Source organism: Corvus moneduloides, unplaced genomic scaffold (genome assembly GCF_009650955.1).
Source record: "Corvus moneduloides isolate bCorMon1 unplaced genomic scaffold, bCorMon1.pri scaffold_98_arrow_ctg1, whole genome shotgun sequence".
NCBI lineage: Eukaryota > Metazoa > Chordata > Aves > Passeriformes > Corvidae > Corvus > Corvus moneduloides.
The window spans coordinates 191,689-207,133 of record NW_022436939.1 but is presented as its reverse complement, the minus strand read 5'-3'; the positions used below and the strand labels follow the sequence as shown (position 1 = coordinate 207,133).

At 54.0% G+C, this 15,445-nt stretch overlaps 2 protein-coding genes across 21 annotated transcripts in view; one reads left to right on the top strand and one right to left on the bottom strand.

Moving 5' to 3' along the window:
- The window catches only part of LOC116439086 (IgGFc-binding protein-like), a 25,306-nt gene extending 19,799 nt beyond the window's left edge, over positions 1-5,507 (bottom strand). For 2 of the 8 annotated variants that reach the window (XM_032098155.1, XM_032098161.1), the window contains exons 1-3: positions 5,420-5,495; positions 3,573-3,695; positions 1,422-1,466 (exon numbers count right to left, since the gene is read on the bottom strand). In XM_032098155.1, the coding sequence (XP_031954046.1) occupies positions 1,422-1,464 (43 nt within the window). In that variant the 5' untranslated portion in view covers positions 1,465-1,466; positions 3,573-3,695; positions 5,420-5,495. The other 6 variants (XM_032098154.1, XM_032098160.1, XM_032098159.1 and 3 more) reach the window with 6 other exon arrangements.
- LOC116439087 (basic salivary proline-rich protein 1-like) lies at positions 4,366-15,445 on the top strand. 13 transcript variants are annotated; one of them, XR_004238047.1, is made up of 8 exons: positions 4,367-4,426; positions 4,537-4,580; positions 4,959-5,758; positions 6,092-6,158; positions 6,252-6,300; positions 8,631-8,803; positions 10,026-11,615; positions 11,765-12,239. XR_004238047.1 is itself a non-coding variant. In XM_032098169.1 (7 exons), coding segments are annotated over exons 1-7 (1,185 nt in total). In that variant the 5' UTR covers positions 4,366-4,417; the 3' UTR covers positions 15,362-15,439. The 13 variants fall into 13 exon arrangements, 11 of the variants coding, with proteins under 11 accessions (XP_031954060.1, XP_031954058.1, XP_031954056.1 ...); XR_004238046.1 differs by lacking the exons at positions 6,092-6,158; positions 10,026-11,615; positions 11,765-12,239 and adding exons at positions 13,066-13,683; positions 15,361-15,445 and having other exon boundaries at positions 4,366-4,426; XM_032098169.1 differs by lacking the exons at positions 6,092-6,158; positions 10,026-11,615; positions 11,765-12,239 and adding exons at positions 13,066-13,174; positions 15,361-15,439 and having other exon boundaries at positions 4,366-4,426.

Here is a 15,445-nt window from a genome sequence, read left to right as displayed (position 1 = left end):
AGGGAAAGTAAACAAATAAAAGATACTTTGAAAGGATCAAAAATAGATTTTTGAGGATTTTTTTAATGCTCCAAAACAACAAAAAAGGCGTTTTTTGCTCCAAAACAGGTTAAAAAGAGTGGGTTTCTTCTGAAGGAAGCTTTGAGATCGCTGGGGGAAAACCACATGAAAATGTGATAAAACTTTATTAAAACTCAGTATATATATGAAAAGTTCACTATAAGAATTTGTTTTAAATTTAAAAAATAGGGAAATGGGGATGCTGGGTAAAAAAAGGTAATTCTGGTGATTTTTTCTGAAAAAAATGGAATTTGAGTGTTTCGGGGAAAAATAGGGAAAAATGAGCTTTGACTGTGAATAAAAAATAAGATTAAAGGGGGCTTTCTGAATAATATATAAAAAAGGGGTTTTCTTAAAAGGGGGGATTTTGAAGAAAAGCCAAAAGGGAAATAAGCAATTGGGATTTTAAAAATTAAAACAGAGTGAATGAGGTTTTTTTCTTTAAAAATGCCCCAAACCTAAAACAGAGTTCAAGAGGGCTTTGTTTCCCCTAATAAATAATTTTTTTAAAAAATTTTTAAAAAGGAATAAACAAGAAAATATTAAGGGATTAAAAGAGTTTTTCTTTAAAACACTACAAAAAATTGGGTTGATAAGAGGTTTTCATGAAAATTAGAAAAAGGTCAGGAAAATAAGGAATAAAAGGTTATTTTTTCCCTAAAGAACCAACTTTTTTTATTAAAATAGAGCAAATAAAAGGACTTTTTTCATTAAAAAACTTTTCAAAATAGACCTTTTTTTCCTGAAAAAACCCCACAATTCCAGCATATAGATCTTGGGTTTTTTTCCTGGAAAAACACTAAAACTGATTATGTTAGATCCAAAACAAACAACAAATAACAAAAAACCACAAACAAAACAACAACAAAAACCAACAAAAAAACAACAAAAAAAATCCAACAAAAAAACCGACAAAAAAAACCAACAAAAAAACCAACAAAAAAAAACCAACAAAAAACCCAACCAAAAAACCAACAAAAAAACAACAAAAAAGCAACCACTACAAAAAAGTAACCCCAAATAACCAGGATAAGTGCACTTTTTTTTCAGTGAAAGTGAGGAAAAAGGGGATTTTTCCATGAAAATTAATGGGGGGTTCATGAGAAAAAAAAACCCACAAAAAACGATTCTAAGGGCTTTTGTATTAAAAAAAAATATTTTTAAAGGGTTTTTTTTGGTTAAAATTAATAAATCTGCAGCTGAGAGTTTGCTGGAGGAAATGCAAAATGAGGGAAGAAGGGAATTTTTGGGCAAAAAAGCCCAGGGATTCAGGATTTCATTTTCTGTGCTAAAAAGCCTGGAAATAAGTACAAAATCCAGGAAATCTGGGATTTTGTGTGGAAAACCAGGATTTTGCTTACCACAGAAGGGAAGGAGGAGCCACCAGATCCCATCCTGTGCCATCACTGTGAAAAACACCCAAGATCACTAAAAATTTCTGTTTTATCAGAAAAACCCATGTGAGCCCTGAGGTATCTCCAGAACCCTCAAATAACCCCCAAATTACCCCCAAATGCCTTTCATTACCCCAAGGTGCCTTTTTTCACCCCATGGAAACCTCGTGGGGTTTATTTTGGCCCCCACTGCTCCCAAATCCACCCCAAAACCTTCCAAACTCTACAAACTTTGTCCAAAATTCCCCAAATTTGGGTCAAAATGGGGGGTTTTTTTACCAATTCCCCCATTTTGGATCAAAGTATTTTCCCCCCAATCCCCCCAGTGTGGGTCAAAATGGAATTAAACAGCTGAAGCAACCATCCCTCCCCCCATCCTCCCCCCCACCTTGAGGCCACGTCAGAGTCCCCACCTCTATCAGATTCACTCCAAAACCAGATGAATTTGAACCCAAATCACCTAGATTTGTGTCAAAATGGGGTTAAAATGCTGGCACAGCCCTCCTGACAACCCCTCCCTTTGATGCCACCTCAATACCCCATTTCCACCAAATCCACACTAAAACTTTATGGAAAGGGTGAATTTTGCCCCAGATCCCCTCAGTTTGGGTCAAAATGGGGGGGTTTTTGCCCAACACCCCCCAAATTTGGATCAAAATGGGGCTCAACATCCAGGACAACCCTTCACTCACCTTGTCCCACTCAAACCCTCCCAAATGCTCAATTTGCCCTCAAACAGGGGGAAATAAACCACCAAAAATTGGGCATGATGAGGGGAAAAACCTGAAATTTGGGGGGAAAGTGCACAAAAAGGGAAAACCCCTGAGATTTGGGGGGGAAATGGGAAAAACGAAAAAAGAAATTTGGACACAAAAAGTGTTTAAAATCCAACATTTGGGAAGAAAAAGGGTTAAAATCATAAAGCTTGTAGGGGAAAAGAGGGCAAAAGCCACAAAACTGGGGAGGGGAAAAGAGTAAAGAATCTGAAATCTGGGCAGAAAAAATCCTTAATTTCTGCCCATCCCCAAACAATGAGGAAAACCAGGAAAAAACAGGGAAAGAAGTGTCCCCAGTCGTCCCCCACTCACCAGCCCCTCAGCTCCTGAATTCCCAGAACTCTGCAGACACAGAGCGTTTGTCCCAAAATCACTCTTTTTATACCTAAATGGGCCTCGGCTACAGCCTCCTGGCATGGCTTCCTGGGGGCGGATTTGGGCCCAAACCTGCAGATTTGGGCAGATTCAGCAGAATTTCTGGATGGGAGGAGGGGCCGGGGGCATGACCCACAGTTCCCGAGAATTTGGGAACTGGCAGCTGGATCCTGTCACTGATGGGACGTGACGGGAGCGGAACCCACAGGGATGTCACGGCAGGTGTGAGTGCCACAGGGATGTCGTGACAGGTGGGGTACCCTGGGCGATCCTGCCAAATTCCCTGAACTCCCAGAATCGCTGCCCCCACGGCGCCCTCTGGCCCCATGATCCCAGGGGAAGGACAGACCCAAATCCGGATGTTTTTTACCCAAAATTAATGATCCGAGACCCAGCGGGGAATTCCGGGGAATGGGAAATTCTGGCCCAAGTGCCTGAAAAAGCTGAAGAAAACCAGCTGGAGCCAGGAGAGACGATGGAAAACAGGGAATTAAAGGGCTTCTGCCTTAAAATGAAGACATAAAAATGCGGAATCCCTGAACCCCACAGAGATCCACAAAAATGTCCAGAGACAGGGACCCCCCCAAACCCAGCCAGGGACGCCAAAAGCCACATGGGGATGCCCCAAAACTACCCAGGCATACTCTCAGCCCTCTGAACCCCCAAACCACAAGGTCCCTGCAGAGAGATGGGGGTCCCCGGGGCTGTTGGGGGTCCCTGGAAGGGTTTTGGGGTTCCTGATAAATGACACGGAGAAGAGAAATTTTCAGTTCCCCTGAAGGTGCTGGATGGAGCTTAAAGACTAACTGCAAAAAAGATGAAAGGATGTAAAGGTATGCACACAGGATCACAAGCATAGCTGGAACCAGTGGACAAATAGTTAATGAGGAATACAGTGGGGTTTTGGCAAGTTATGTAACAAGAAGCAACTGCGCATGGCCACAGAAAAAGTTCAAGGAAAGGTCACCTGTAATATGGAAGCATTCAGTGAATATGACCACCAGAGACCCCTTCGTGGTTCCTCCAGGACCATACCCTGTTGTAGTTTCACCGCACACATCAGATTAAAGGAGAAATCCCTCAGTGTGTCCTGCGCGGATAAAGAATGCCTGCTTTCTAATGCTGCAAATTGTGTTAGAAAGTTTCTTTTCCAACCAATTTTGGTATGATTCCCTTGGACGGGCTTACGGATCTAAGGGGAGCTGAGCTGAGAGAGTCCTGTCGGGGCTTGGGGGTCCCTGGGAAGGTTTGGGGTTTCTAGAGGAGATGTGGGGGGGTCTGTGGGGGAGACTGGGGGTCTCTGTCAGTGGGATCCCAGCTCTCTGCCACTTTCAGAGAGGGGCTCCCCACCCAGGACCTCTCAAACCACATGGGGACCCCTTCGACCGCCAAATCCCCTCTAAGACGCCCACAACCACACCAGCCGCCGTCCCCCCCCAAACCCTCTCCTGGGGATCCCCAACAACCTCCCTGGGACCCTCAAAACCATCTCAGTGAGCCCCAAACCTCCCTGGGCATCCCTCTGTGCCCCCTGACCCGCAAACCCCTCCAAGGTTCCCCCCATTTATACTCCAGGGACTCCCTCAGTCCCTCCAGAGCCCCCAAACCCCTCCAGGGAATCCCCACACCCTCTCCAGGAACCCCAAAGCCCTCTCAGGGACCCCACCCCTCTCCCGCCGCGCTCGGCGCCGCCGCTTCCCGCCTTCCCCTTCCCCCGCCTCCCATTGGCCGCAGCGCCCGCCCGTCCCCGTCCTCAACCAATCAGCGCCCGAGCTCGCAGCGCTGGGGCGGAGCCAAGCGAGAGCGCGGGCGATGGAGCGGGTGAGGCCTGAGGGGTCCGGAGGGGACCGAGGCGGGGACGTGGGGGATCCCGGGGGGGAATTTGGGGGGTTCGAGGGGGCCCCGCGTCACTCCCCGCATCCCCCCCGCAGACGCTCAGTCTGGAGCAGCGAACGGAGCGGCTGGTGCAAAGGAGGTGGGAGAGCAGCCGGGCCTCGAGTGCCCCTCGAGATCCCCAAGTGCGCCCAGGTGACCCTGGGGACCCCAATCTGCTCCCTCGTTCCCTAAGTGTTGCCCCGGACTCCAAGGGCTACCCAGACCCCCAAATACCGCCCCAGACCCCCTAAGTGCCTCCCAGTTCCCTCCCCTGCCCCAGGTGATCCCCAAGAGTGCCCCGGGGACCCCCAACTACCCCACCCGATCCCAAGCGGTGCCCCAGGCCCCCCATTCTGCCCGTAAGCGCGCCCCCGCAGGCCCTGAAATGCCGTCCGGGACCACCAGCCCCGCGGGGGGCAGTGCAGGGCCAGCATTTCGGGGGTCCTCCCTCCTCCCCAACCCTCTCCGCCCCCTCCAGCCAGGCCCTGCTCAGCACCCGCCCCCGCGGGCCAGAAAGGGCGAAGCCTCCGTTTGGCTCCGCCCCGTCCAGATCCACCCTCGGCGACCCCCTCGTCCAGTGGCGCTTGAGGCGGTGCCAAAGGGAGGAGCCGGCGCTGGACGCGCCCTCGGCGGGCAGGGCCCTGCCGGGCTCTGCCGCTCCCCAGGGCGCCCTGCAGGGGGTGCCACGGGGGAGGTCACATGACCCCCCCGGGGCCCTGCAGGGGGCCGTGCCCTGGGGGCCACGTGATCCCCCCGGGGGTCACTGGCCAATCAGGAGGCACCTCTGCAAGCCCCTGCGCCAGGGGGCGCCTTCAGCGCAGGCCGGCTCCCAGGAGCCCTTGCGGCGGGAGCCCTGCTGGAGGCCGCCCGGCTCCCGCGGGGCCCTCTGGGCAACGGGGAGCGGCCCTCTGGGTGCTCGGCAGGGGGCGCTGTACTCACAGTCACGTGACTCCCGCGAGGCCCTGTCGCCAGTCAGCCGCAGCTGCTGGGCATCTCTGCACCAGGGGGCGCCACCCTGTGGGAAGCGAGAGTCCCATGAGCCTTTGCGGCAGGAGCCATGTTGGGGGTCACCTGACTGCCTCGAGGCTCTGCGGTGTGCGTCACCTTTGCGGCCACGTGACTCCCAGGATGCCCTGCGGCCCGCAAGGGAGGCGCTTCCTGAGCCCCTGCGCCGGGGGGGGCCGGGCTTGAGGTCACGTGAGCCCCGTGAGGCGCCGCAGCCACTCAGGAGCAGTGCCCGTGATGCCCTGCAGGGGGCGCCGCTGCAGCGGCCGCTGGGTGAGAGAGCAGAGGAGCCCGCGCGGGCCGGGGGGCGTCTGTGGGTGGGGGTCATCTGGGGGCCACGGGGATACTTCTTGGGACTGCAGGGCACTTGTAGGCCAGGGCAGTCACTTGTGGGGCTGCAGGGCACTTGCGGGGCTGGGGGGGGGGGCAGTTCTGGGTCAGGGGTTCACTTGAGGGGCTGGGGGGACACTCGTGGGCATGGGGGTCGCTTGAGGGACTGAGGCACCACTTGTGGGTTGGGGAGGCACTTCTGGGTCAGGAAGTCACTTGTGGGGCTGGGGGAACACTTGTGGTACTGCCACCCCCTGTGACACGCAGGCCCCCCAGGCTGTTTGGGGGACCCCCTCCTCTGGATGCTGCGATGCCACCGCCGAGCCATAAGGGGACGGCTTCGGTAGGACGCTCCCATCCCCAAGTTTTAGGGGTCTGCCCCTGCGCCTCCGCCAGGTCCCCCTAACCCCCCATTTGTTCTCCCTTCTCCCCTCAGGGCCATCGAGACCCTCCTGGAACCCCCACCAGGGCGCCCCCAACCCATGGTGGGTTCAATAAAGCAATGACACCCCAAAATTGCACCAGGGAGGTGGGCAGACCCCCAAAATCCCCTCCCTTTCCTCCCCCACCTTTGGCGTTGCCCCCAATCCCCTCTCCCCCCATATGGCCCCAAGAGCATTTGGGGGATTCTGGGGGCTCAAAAGAGGGTGTTGGTCGGGTGCTGGACGTCTCTAGGGGGTCCAGGAGGGTGTGTGGGGTGTTTGCAGGGGCTCTGAGGCTGCCCAAAGGGGTTTGGGGGTGTATGGGGAGCGCCGGAAATCGGGAGTGGTTGGGAGGGGCACTGGGTGTCTATAGGGGGTCCAGAAGAGCTCTATGGGGTTGGGGGATGTCTGTGGAAGTTGTTGGGGGTCCAGGAAGGAGTTTGGGGGGACCCTTGGGCTTTGGGGGGGTGGGGAGGGGGGGAGTCTTTAACTGTCCTGGGGTCTGTGGGATGTTTTGGGAGGCCCAGGAAAGGGCTGGGGGCTTTGTGGGGACGAGGGGCGGACACTGTGGCGTCTGGGGGGGTTGCTGGGCGTATCGGGCAGGGGAAGCCCCAAACCCGTGTGGGGCGGCTCACCTGGCTTCTTCACCTTCACGGCCAACGTGGCGCCGGGGGGTTCTGGTGTCCCCCTGCCCCCGAGGGGGCTGTGGGGGGTCATGGGGGGCGTCAGAAACAGCCCCCAAATCCCTCGGGCCCTGCCGCCTTCCATTGGCCGTCGCGCCCGCCCGTCCTCGCTCTGAGCCAATCGGCGCCCGAGAACGCGGCGTTGGGGGCGGTGCCCCGGTTCCGCGCCAGTTTACTCACTTCCCGGACTACAAGTCCCGAAATGCCTCGGGGCGCCGTAACGCGCCTGTAGAGCCGGGACTGCGGTTCCCGTCATGCTCCGCGGTTCCCGTCATGCTCCGCGGCCCCCGAGAGCCCGGTCGGGGCCGGGAGTGCCCCCAAGTGCTTCCCTGAGCCGTAAGTGCCCCCAGATGTCCCCCTCCTGATCCTCAAGTGCCCTCCGCGATCCCTAAGCCTGCCCGCCCCCGGTCCCTTACTGGCCCCCAAAATGCCCTCTATATGTCCCCTCGGACCCCCAAGTGCACTCCAGTTGCCTCCCCGACCCCTAAGTGACCCTCCAGACCCTTAAGTGATCCCGCAAGCACCCCCAACTGCCCTCCAAGGGCCCGTCAAGCGCCCGGGGAATCGGTGCGATGACAGCGGTGTGAGAAAGAGCCTGACCCTATCGCAGTATCGGCAACAGTTCAGCCTTTAATTAAAATTTGAATTAAAACTGCAGTTGCCCATGTGGGGGATGGACAAGCCCCCCACCTCTTCGTGCCGCTCCCATGGTCCCTCTTGGAGCCGGGGAAATTGCAGGAAAAGCATTCCTGCGTGTTGCGTACATAAAAAATTTCATGGGAGTCGGGAACAATCTGTGGTGAGCTTCCTGGACAGGTGGAGATCAAATCCTGCCACGTGAAGGAGAGGTTGAGAGGACTTTGGGGACCTGCAGTATACATTCTATAGCCCCGCCCCCCAAAACCCCAGAGACCCCCACCATCCCCTACATACTCCCCCAAACTCCCCACTAGACCCCAAATACCCTTGGAGTCCCCTCAAAATACCCCAGAGACCCCCCCCCCCGCACACCCTATAAACCGTCAGGGCCCTCCCAAACTCCCTCTAAAACCCCCTGAGACCCCCTGAAACAACCCATAGATCTGCCCAAATGCCCAGCACTCCCCCGAGCCCCCCAAAAGGGGCTACCCCAGATGGCCACAGCTAGGCAGGGACTGCCTGAGCCAGTTTTTGGGCTGATATGTATGTAGGTAGGGGACAGGATGGAGGGTGAGGGTTTTCACCTGCCAGAGGGCAAGGTTAGATGGGTTATTGGGAAGAAATTCCTCCCTGTGAGTGTGGTGACACCCTGGCACAGGGTGCCCAGAGAAGCTGTGGCTGCTCCATCCCTGGAAGTGTCCAAGGCCAGGTTGGACAGGGCTTGGAGCAACTTGGGATGGTGGAAGGTGTCCCTGCCCATGGCAGGGGGTGCATTGAGATGACCTTTGAAGTCCCTTCCAACCCAAACCAGCCTGGCATGCTAAAACTGGTGGAGGTTTGGGGTGGGTGACCTTGGCTGACCCCGGGCGCCCCCCTCCAGGCTGCTCCATCACTCACGCTTCAGGAAGAGACAGGAAGAGAAAACCTGATGAAAAAGCTCCTGGGGGAAATGGGTTGGAGGGGTGTCAGTCCCTCAGGAGCTGCTCCAGGTCCCTTTCCATGGGGTGAGTCCCTCAGGTGGAGGCACTTGGGGCACAGAGGCAGCATCTGCCTCACTCTGTTCTTCTCCAGGGCTGCAGGGGAATCTCTGCTCTGGCACCTGCAGCACCTCCTCACCTGGGGATCTGCTCGGGGAGGAGAGACAACAGCAGTGAAAGGGACTTGGCACCAAAGGAGGCATCAGCAGAGCAAGAAACATTTCCCAAGCTCTAGCTGGTGTCAGGTGAACTCAGACGGGAGATCAGGTGGGTTTGGTTTTAACCAGAAAGTGAATTTAAGAGTAAATCATGGATTTCCTCCTGTGTCAGGGAATTCTCTGGAACATGGATTTGCTGCTTTAAAATGTTGGTTTACTTTCCATAATTCATCTGGGCTGTGTTATGCAAGAGGTCAGTGTTTCACCTTTTATAAATAAAGAGCTGATGGTGATGATGATGATGATGATGATACTTATTTAGGCTCCCTTGCAGCACATCTGCAAGGCAGGGACTTTGCTCTCAAGACTTCAATTATGCAGAATTTACCCTTCCTTTGCTCACAATTTTCCCTCTGCTGAGCTATTCCCAGTGACCATCACCAAATCCCACATGACCAGAGTCTTGATTGCACCAAAATTAAATTAAACTGAATGTTATTTTTCTTAAGGATTTTAAGATTTATAAATCCCCTGTTCTAGAGTGATACGGGTGTGGCAGGCAAGACTTGGAGGGTTTAGAGATAAAAGCAGCATTTTTTGTATGTTTTTTATTAAAAATAAAGTGTTTTTACTCAGCCATGGCAGGTTCTCTCCTGGCAGCTGCTGCAGGGTTTCGGGGATGGAATCTGGGGACATCCAGCAGGTCCTGAGACCTCATTTTTCTCTAAGTGTGGATTCTGAAATGGCAAAGGAAAAGTATGAGGAAACTTTAGAAGCTGAGCAAAACTACCCAAAATGTGGCCTGAGGCCCTTGCCTGTGTTTTGGGCAGTTAAAGAATAGTTGCAATTAAGGGCCTCTGGAGATCAGCCAACAAAATGTCCTGGTCTTGCACAATCTCCTCACCCTGGAATGTTTGGGGTTGGGGAGGTGAAACCTAATTTGTGTCCCTGAAGGGATGGATGGAATTTTGCTCTGGGTTTGAGTTGGGAGGAAACAGAACTGGGAGCAGTTGGATTGCTCTCAGCTGTTTTTTTTGTCTCCCAGCCCTGTGGGATGTGGCAGGACAAGTGAGGCTCCTCCCTGCCCACCTCTCCCACCTCCTGAGTCCTTCCAAAGGGCTGCCAAGGGAGCCTGCACCCACTTCACTCCCCTCGTCCATCTAGGAATTGTCTTGTTGTGAAAGGCAATCAGATCAGTTCTGTGATGAAATTTTACGGAGTCCAGTGGGGAACCTTCTTCCTGCCTTCCTCCCTGCTTATCTCATGCTCCTTTTCCTCTATTCTCTGTTGCTCTGTCCTGCTCCCTGTGCCATCGCTCCTCCCTGTGACAGGCAGAATTTCCTTTCCACCAGTTGTCCATATTCCATCATCACTTGTGAGTTGTTCCTGCACAGAATCACAAAATCAGTTAGATTGGAAGAGACTAGTAGGTCATCTGGTCCAACCTCGCTGCTCAGGCAGAATCATCCTGGCGCACATGGCACAGGATTGTGTCCAGACCTACAGTCCCCTGTAGATCCAGATGAGGTTCAGTGTACACAAACCATGTGGTGGAAGTTCCTACTGAGCTGCCATCGCCATATACCAACTCATTGGCAGTGATGTTGTGGAAAGGAGGAGAACAAAGAGTAGATAATTTGGTTACCAAACTCTGGCAATGTGAAGAAAGTACCGCTTCCACCTATGAACCTGCATCTTGTCTGTGGAAAGGACCTCCAGCAATTTAAAGAAGTGCCCCATGCCCCACCAGTACAGACCAGAGTCTATGGGGAACAAGTGCCTCCTGCCCAAGAGAGAGGAGGCACACCACGAGGTTACCTGTGGTTTTACCTGCCTGACCATGGTGAAGACATGAAGAGGTGGGATGGAAAACCCACCTCTGCCTTGGCAGCACGGGTATGTGAATTGACAGGAAAAATTAACCACCACAGAAAATTCCTCAAGGAAAAATGGCACTCCAGTTTCCAGTGGGCAAGTCCTCAGGCAGAATTGAAGGGCTGATGTTACCTCTGATCCTCCTGAAGGGACCTCCAGGTCATGTTTACAAGCACTGACCAATGAGTACTGTGACCAGAACTAGAGGGGTCCTGGCTCCAGCCAGGTGTGGAAAAAGGACAGCGGGATCTCTTGGACTGTGTGGATCCATGGCCTGGCACAGCAGGGCCCCAGGAGCACAAGGCTTTACTTGACACTGGTGCCGTCAAGATATGTAGGGGCAGAATCCATCTCTGTTTCTGGGATGACGGGGGATCCCAACAGGGGCTGTACTGGAAGCTGAAGTGCTCCTGACTGGGAATGAAGGGCAAAAACACTCCACTGTGATTGGCCTAGACGCTCCGTGTATCCTTGGCATAGATCACCTCATAGAGGTATTTCAAGGACCCAAAAGGACATCACTGGGCTTTGGGAGAGCTGCTGTGGAATTAGACAGAAGAAATTAAGACAGCTGAATCCCTTGCTTGGTCTTTCGGAGGACCCTTCTGCTGTGGGACTTCTGAGGGTTGAAGAACAGCAGGTACCAATGGCCAGCACAAGTGTCCCATTGGCAACATGGCACCGACTGGGACTTCAGGACCCCATCCATGAGATGATCGATGAACTGGAGGGCTGGGCGTGCTCAGCAGGACTCGCTCGCCCATCAGTAGCCCCACATGGCCCATGCCTGAGTCCAGCGGAGAGTGGACACTGACAGTGGACTGTCATGGCCTGAACAAAGTCACACTGTCACTGAGTGCTGCCATGCTGGACATGCTGGAACTTCAGTGTGAGCTGGAGTCCAAGTGCCACCATTGCATTGCCAATGCGTTCTTCTCCATTCCTCTGTTAGCAGATTCCCAGCCCTGGGGTCCCTCTTTGGGCCCCCAGCCCTGAGGCTGCCCCAGGTGGGGCCTTGGCCTCCCTGTGGCCCCCTGTCCACACAGGTGGGTTTGGTGGCCACCTTGATTAGTGCCACCCTCAGCTCCAGGGGGTCCCTGGGGGTCCCTGGTGAGGGGGAGCAGGGGCTGATGGAGCTCTGTGCCCAGTCACATGGGGAGGATGTCCCACTTTCAGGGGGTGCTCAATCTTACAGGAAGGGTGGTGTCCAGTCCAGTGATGGGTCCCCCAATGCCATGGTAGGAGGGGGTGTGTGTCCCCCAATGCCATGGAAGGAGGGGGTGTGTGTCCCAATCCCATGGAGAGGATTTCAGTTCCAAGAAGGTAAACCAGTTACATGTGGGGGCCTCAAGGCCATTAACTGGAGCAGGGGGGTCCCAATCCCATGCAGAGGGGCCCAGATCCCTGGGTGGGGTCTCATTCCATGAAGGGGGATAGTGTCCTCTGTCCCATTGGCAGGGTCCCAAAAATGAAGGGGAGGAAGTATGCTCTTGCCCCATCCTGTTTGCCACACTGTTGGGGTCCCCCCCTGTATTCAGGGTCTTCCCTCCCTCTATTTTTTTGTCTCCCAGAGGAACATGGGGCCACTAGAGGAATGTCCCAGCTGGCCAGGAAGAGTCCAGGCACCTCCTGCCACAGGGCATGGACATTGGGAGGTGTGGGGGTAGGGTGGAGATGTGGGGGACACACAGGGGACATTGGGAACACATGGGAGACATGAGGACATTGGGGGATACATGGGGGGACAGGTGGGACATGAGGGACACTGGGGACACGTGTGTACATGAGGGAGATGGGGGAACATGGGGACATGTTCAGGGGTGGCAATGAGGGTACCGTGTCCATGGGGAGGGGCGGTGTTAGAAATGATACAACTTGTAAAATTTTAAATTAACTTTAGTCAGGGGTTTTGTTCGTCTTTGCCCGGGGGAAGGGAATGGAAGTTTCTTTTCAAGAGACTCTTCCCTGGGCAAGGCCTGATGAGCTTGACATCTCAATGGACTGGGAGCTGCCAGAGGATGCACAAGAGATAAGTGACCATTAACAAACATCTTTCCTGATGTGTCAGAGACACCTGGTCTGGGGAAAGGTCAATAAGAGAACAAAGAATGAGGACCTAATTAGCATTGAAGGCAAACTGATCAATAACCAATAGAAAACCAATACTAAGACTGTTACACTAACTGTGTAACTTGGGACCAATGAACAATGAACCAACGAATTTCTCTGGGTTTTTATTGTGTAAGTATGTGAAAAATCTAGTAAAGAGCCACGTGTGATGGAAGGATTTTCTCTGCACAACCCAGGCAATGTGTGGATGAAATTATTTCTGTTGCACATTGTGGCCAGAACAACATCCTGGCCAGAGTAAAGTAATATCTTCATTCTCTAACACTAAAAATGTTTTTGTTTTTCCTGCAGTTTTGGTGACAGCAGGACAGTGCCTCCATGTCCCTCCATATCCCCCCACATCACTTGTGTGTACTTTTCCCCCAGATGGATTTTGTGGATATCTGCAACCCTCAACTGACCCCCACTGGCCACAGGGAGGCACTGGGAGCTACTGGGACTATGCTGGGAGCAACTGGAAGATACTGGAACCATGGTGGGGGTATTGGGATCACTACTGGGGTAACCAGGATCATACAGGGGACAACTGGAACCATGCTGGGGCGTGACAGGGAGTAAGGGGAATCACACTGGGGGTGAATGGGAGGAACTGGGACCATGCTGGGATCCTAGTGGTATCATACTGGGAATGACTAGGATCATACGGGGAATGACTGGAACCGTACTGGAGGTGATTGGCAGCCACTGAGACCAGGGCCAGAAGGATCCAGGGAACTCCAAGTCTTTGTGCCGAGATGGCCCTGGAACAGATCCCCTGGGGGGAACCCATGGCACGGACAGGAAAACCAGGGCATTGGGAACAGCCAGGGCTTGGGAAAGGCAGGTCCTGCCTTTCCTGACTCACCTGATCTCCTGCTGTGCCCAGGTGGCCCTGATGGGTGTTGGACATGTGTGGGTGTGTCTGCCTGAAGCTCAGCAAAGACTTTGGCACTGCCTCTATCTCCTTGCATCTCTTGGAGCACCTGTGGCTCCCAGCTGGGACAGGTGCTTCTCACTGGGAACACCTGGATGGTGGCCAGGCCAAGGACGGGTGGGAATGGGGCCACAACCAGGTGGGGCTGGGCACTGCTGGGGTTCCCCAAGGCTCAGTGTTGGGGCTGGTCCTGTTCAACATCTTCATCTGTGACCTGGATAAGGGGATTGAGGGCACCCTCAGGATGTTCACAGATCACACCAGCTTGGGTGGAAGTGTGGATCTGCTGGAGGGCAGGAAGCTCTGCAGAGGGATCAGGACAGGCTGGATCAATGGGCCAAGGATAATGGTGTGAGGGTCAACAAGGCCAAGTGCTGGGTCATGACAACCCCATGGAACGCTCCAGGCTGGGGAAGGAATGGCTTGAGAGCTGCTCATCAGGAAGGAATTTGGGGCTGCTGGTTGGCAGCCAGCTGGATTTGAGCCAGCCCGGTTGGGAAGAAGGCCATTGGCACCTGGCCTGTATCAGCCGTAGTGTGGTCAGCAAGACCAGGGCAGTGATTAGAGGCCCCACCTCGAGTCCTGTGTCCTGTTCTGGCCCCTCACTGCAAGAGAGACATTGAGAGGCTGAAGCATATCCAGGGAAGGAAATGGAGCTGGGAAGGGGCTGGAGCACCCGGAGCGGCTGAGGGAGCTGGGAAAGGGGCTGAGCCTGGAGCAAAGGAGGCTCAGGGGGGCCCTTCTGGCTCTGCACAACTCCCTGACAGGAGGGGGCAGCCGGGGGGGTCGGGCTCTGCTCCCAGGGAACAGGGACAGGACAAGAGGAAATGGCCTGAAGCTGTGGCAGGGGAGGTTCAGGTTGGACATCAGGAGGAATTTCCTCAAGGAAAGGGTTGTCAGGCATTGGAAGAGGCTGCCCAGGGAGGTGGTCGAGTACCCATCCCTGGAGGTGTTCAAGGAACAACTAGACATGGCACTCAGTGTGATGGTCAAATCATAAAGTGGAAGTTGGTCAGAGGTTGGACTCAGTCTTGGAGGGATTTTCCAGCCTCAGTGATTCAGTGAAATGGGTGTGTGGTGGCCCACTGGGAGGACTGGGAGGAACTGGAAGATCTGGGGGGACAACTGGGATGTCTAGTGTTGGAAACTGGGAGGTTCGATGGTGTCAAATGGGGGGTGTGATGGCCCACTGGGAAAACTGGGGGTAAACTGGGCAGTCTGTAAGGCAATGTCCCCAAGACACCCCAAAGCCCACCTGGGTCACCATGGGTTCACTAACCCCCCAATCTGCTTCTCCTAATGGATTTCATGGACACTTGTAACCCTCAACTGACCCCGACCGGGTACTGGGAGGCACAGGGAGCTACTGGGACCATATTGGGAGCCAACGGAAGACACACTGGAAGCAGATGGAAGATGCTGGAACCATGTTGGGATACTGGGATCACAGCTGGGGCAACTAGGATCATACAGGGGACAACTGGAACCATGCTGGGTTCATACTGGGAGTGTCTGGAACCGCACTGGGGCCAACTGGTATCATAGTGGGAGTGACTGGGATCATAGTGGGATCATTCTAGTAGTGACAGGAATTGACTGGGACCATTGGAGGGTGTGACTGTGAGTTGTTGTGATCATACTGGACTCACACTGGGAGTGACTGGAAAGCACTAGGATCATATTGGGGGGCACTGGAATCATACTGGGATGAAACTGGGATCATTCTGGGAGTAACTGGAACCATGCAGATGACCGGGAGCAACGGGAACCATGCTGGGAGTGACTGGGATCACACTGGGACGATTACACGGACCATACTGGGGTCACACTGGG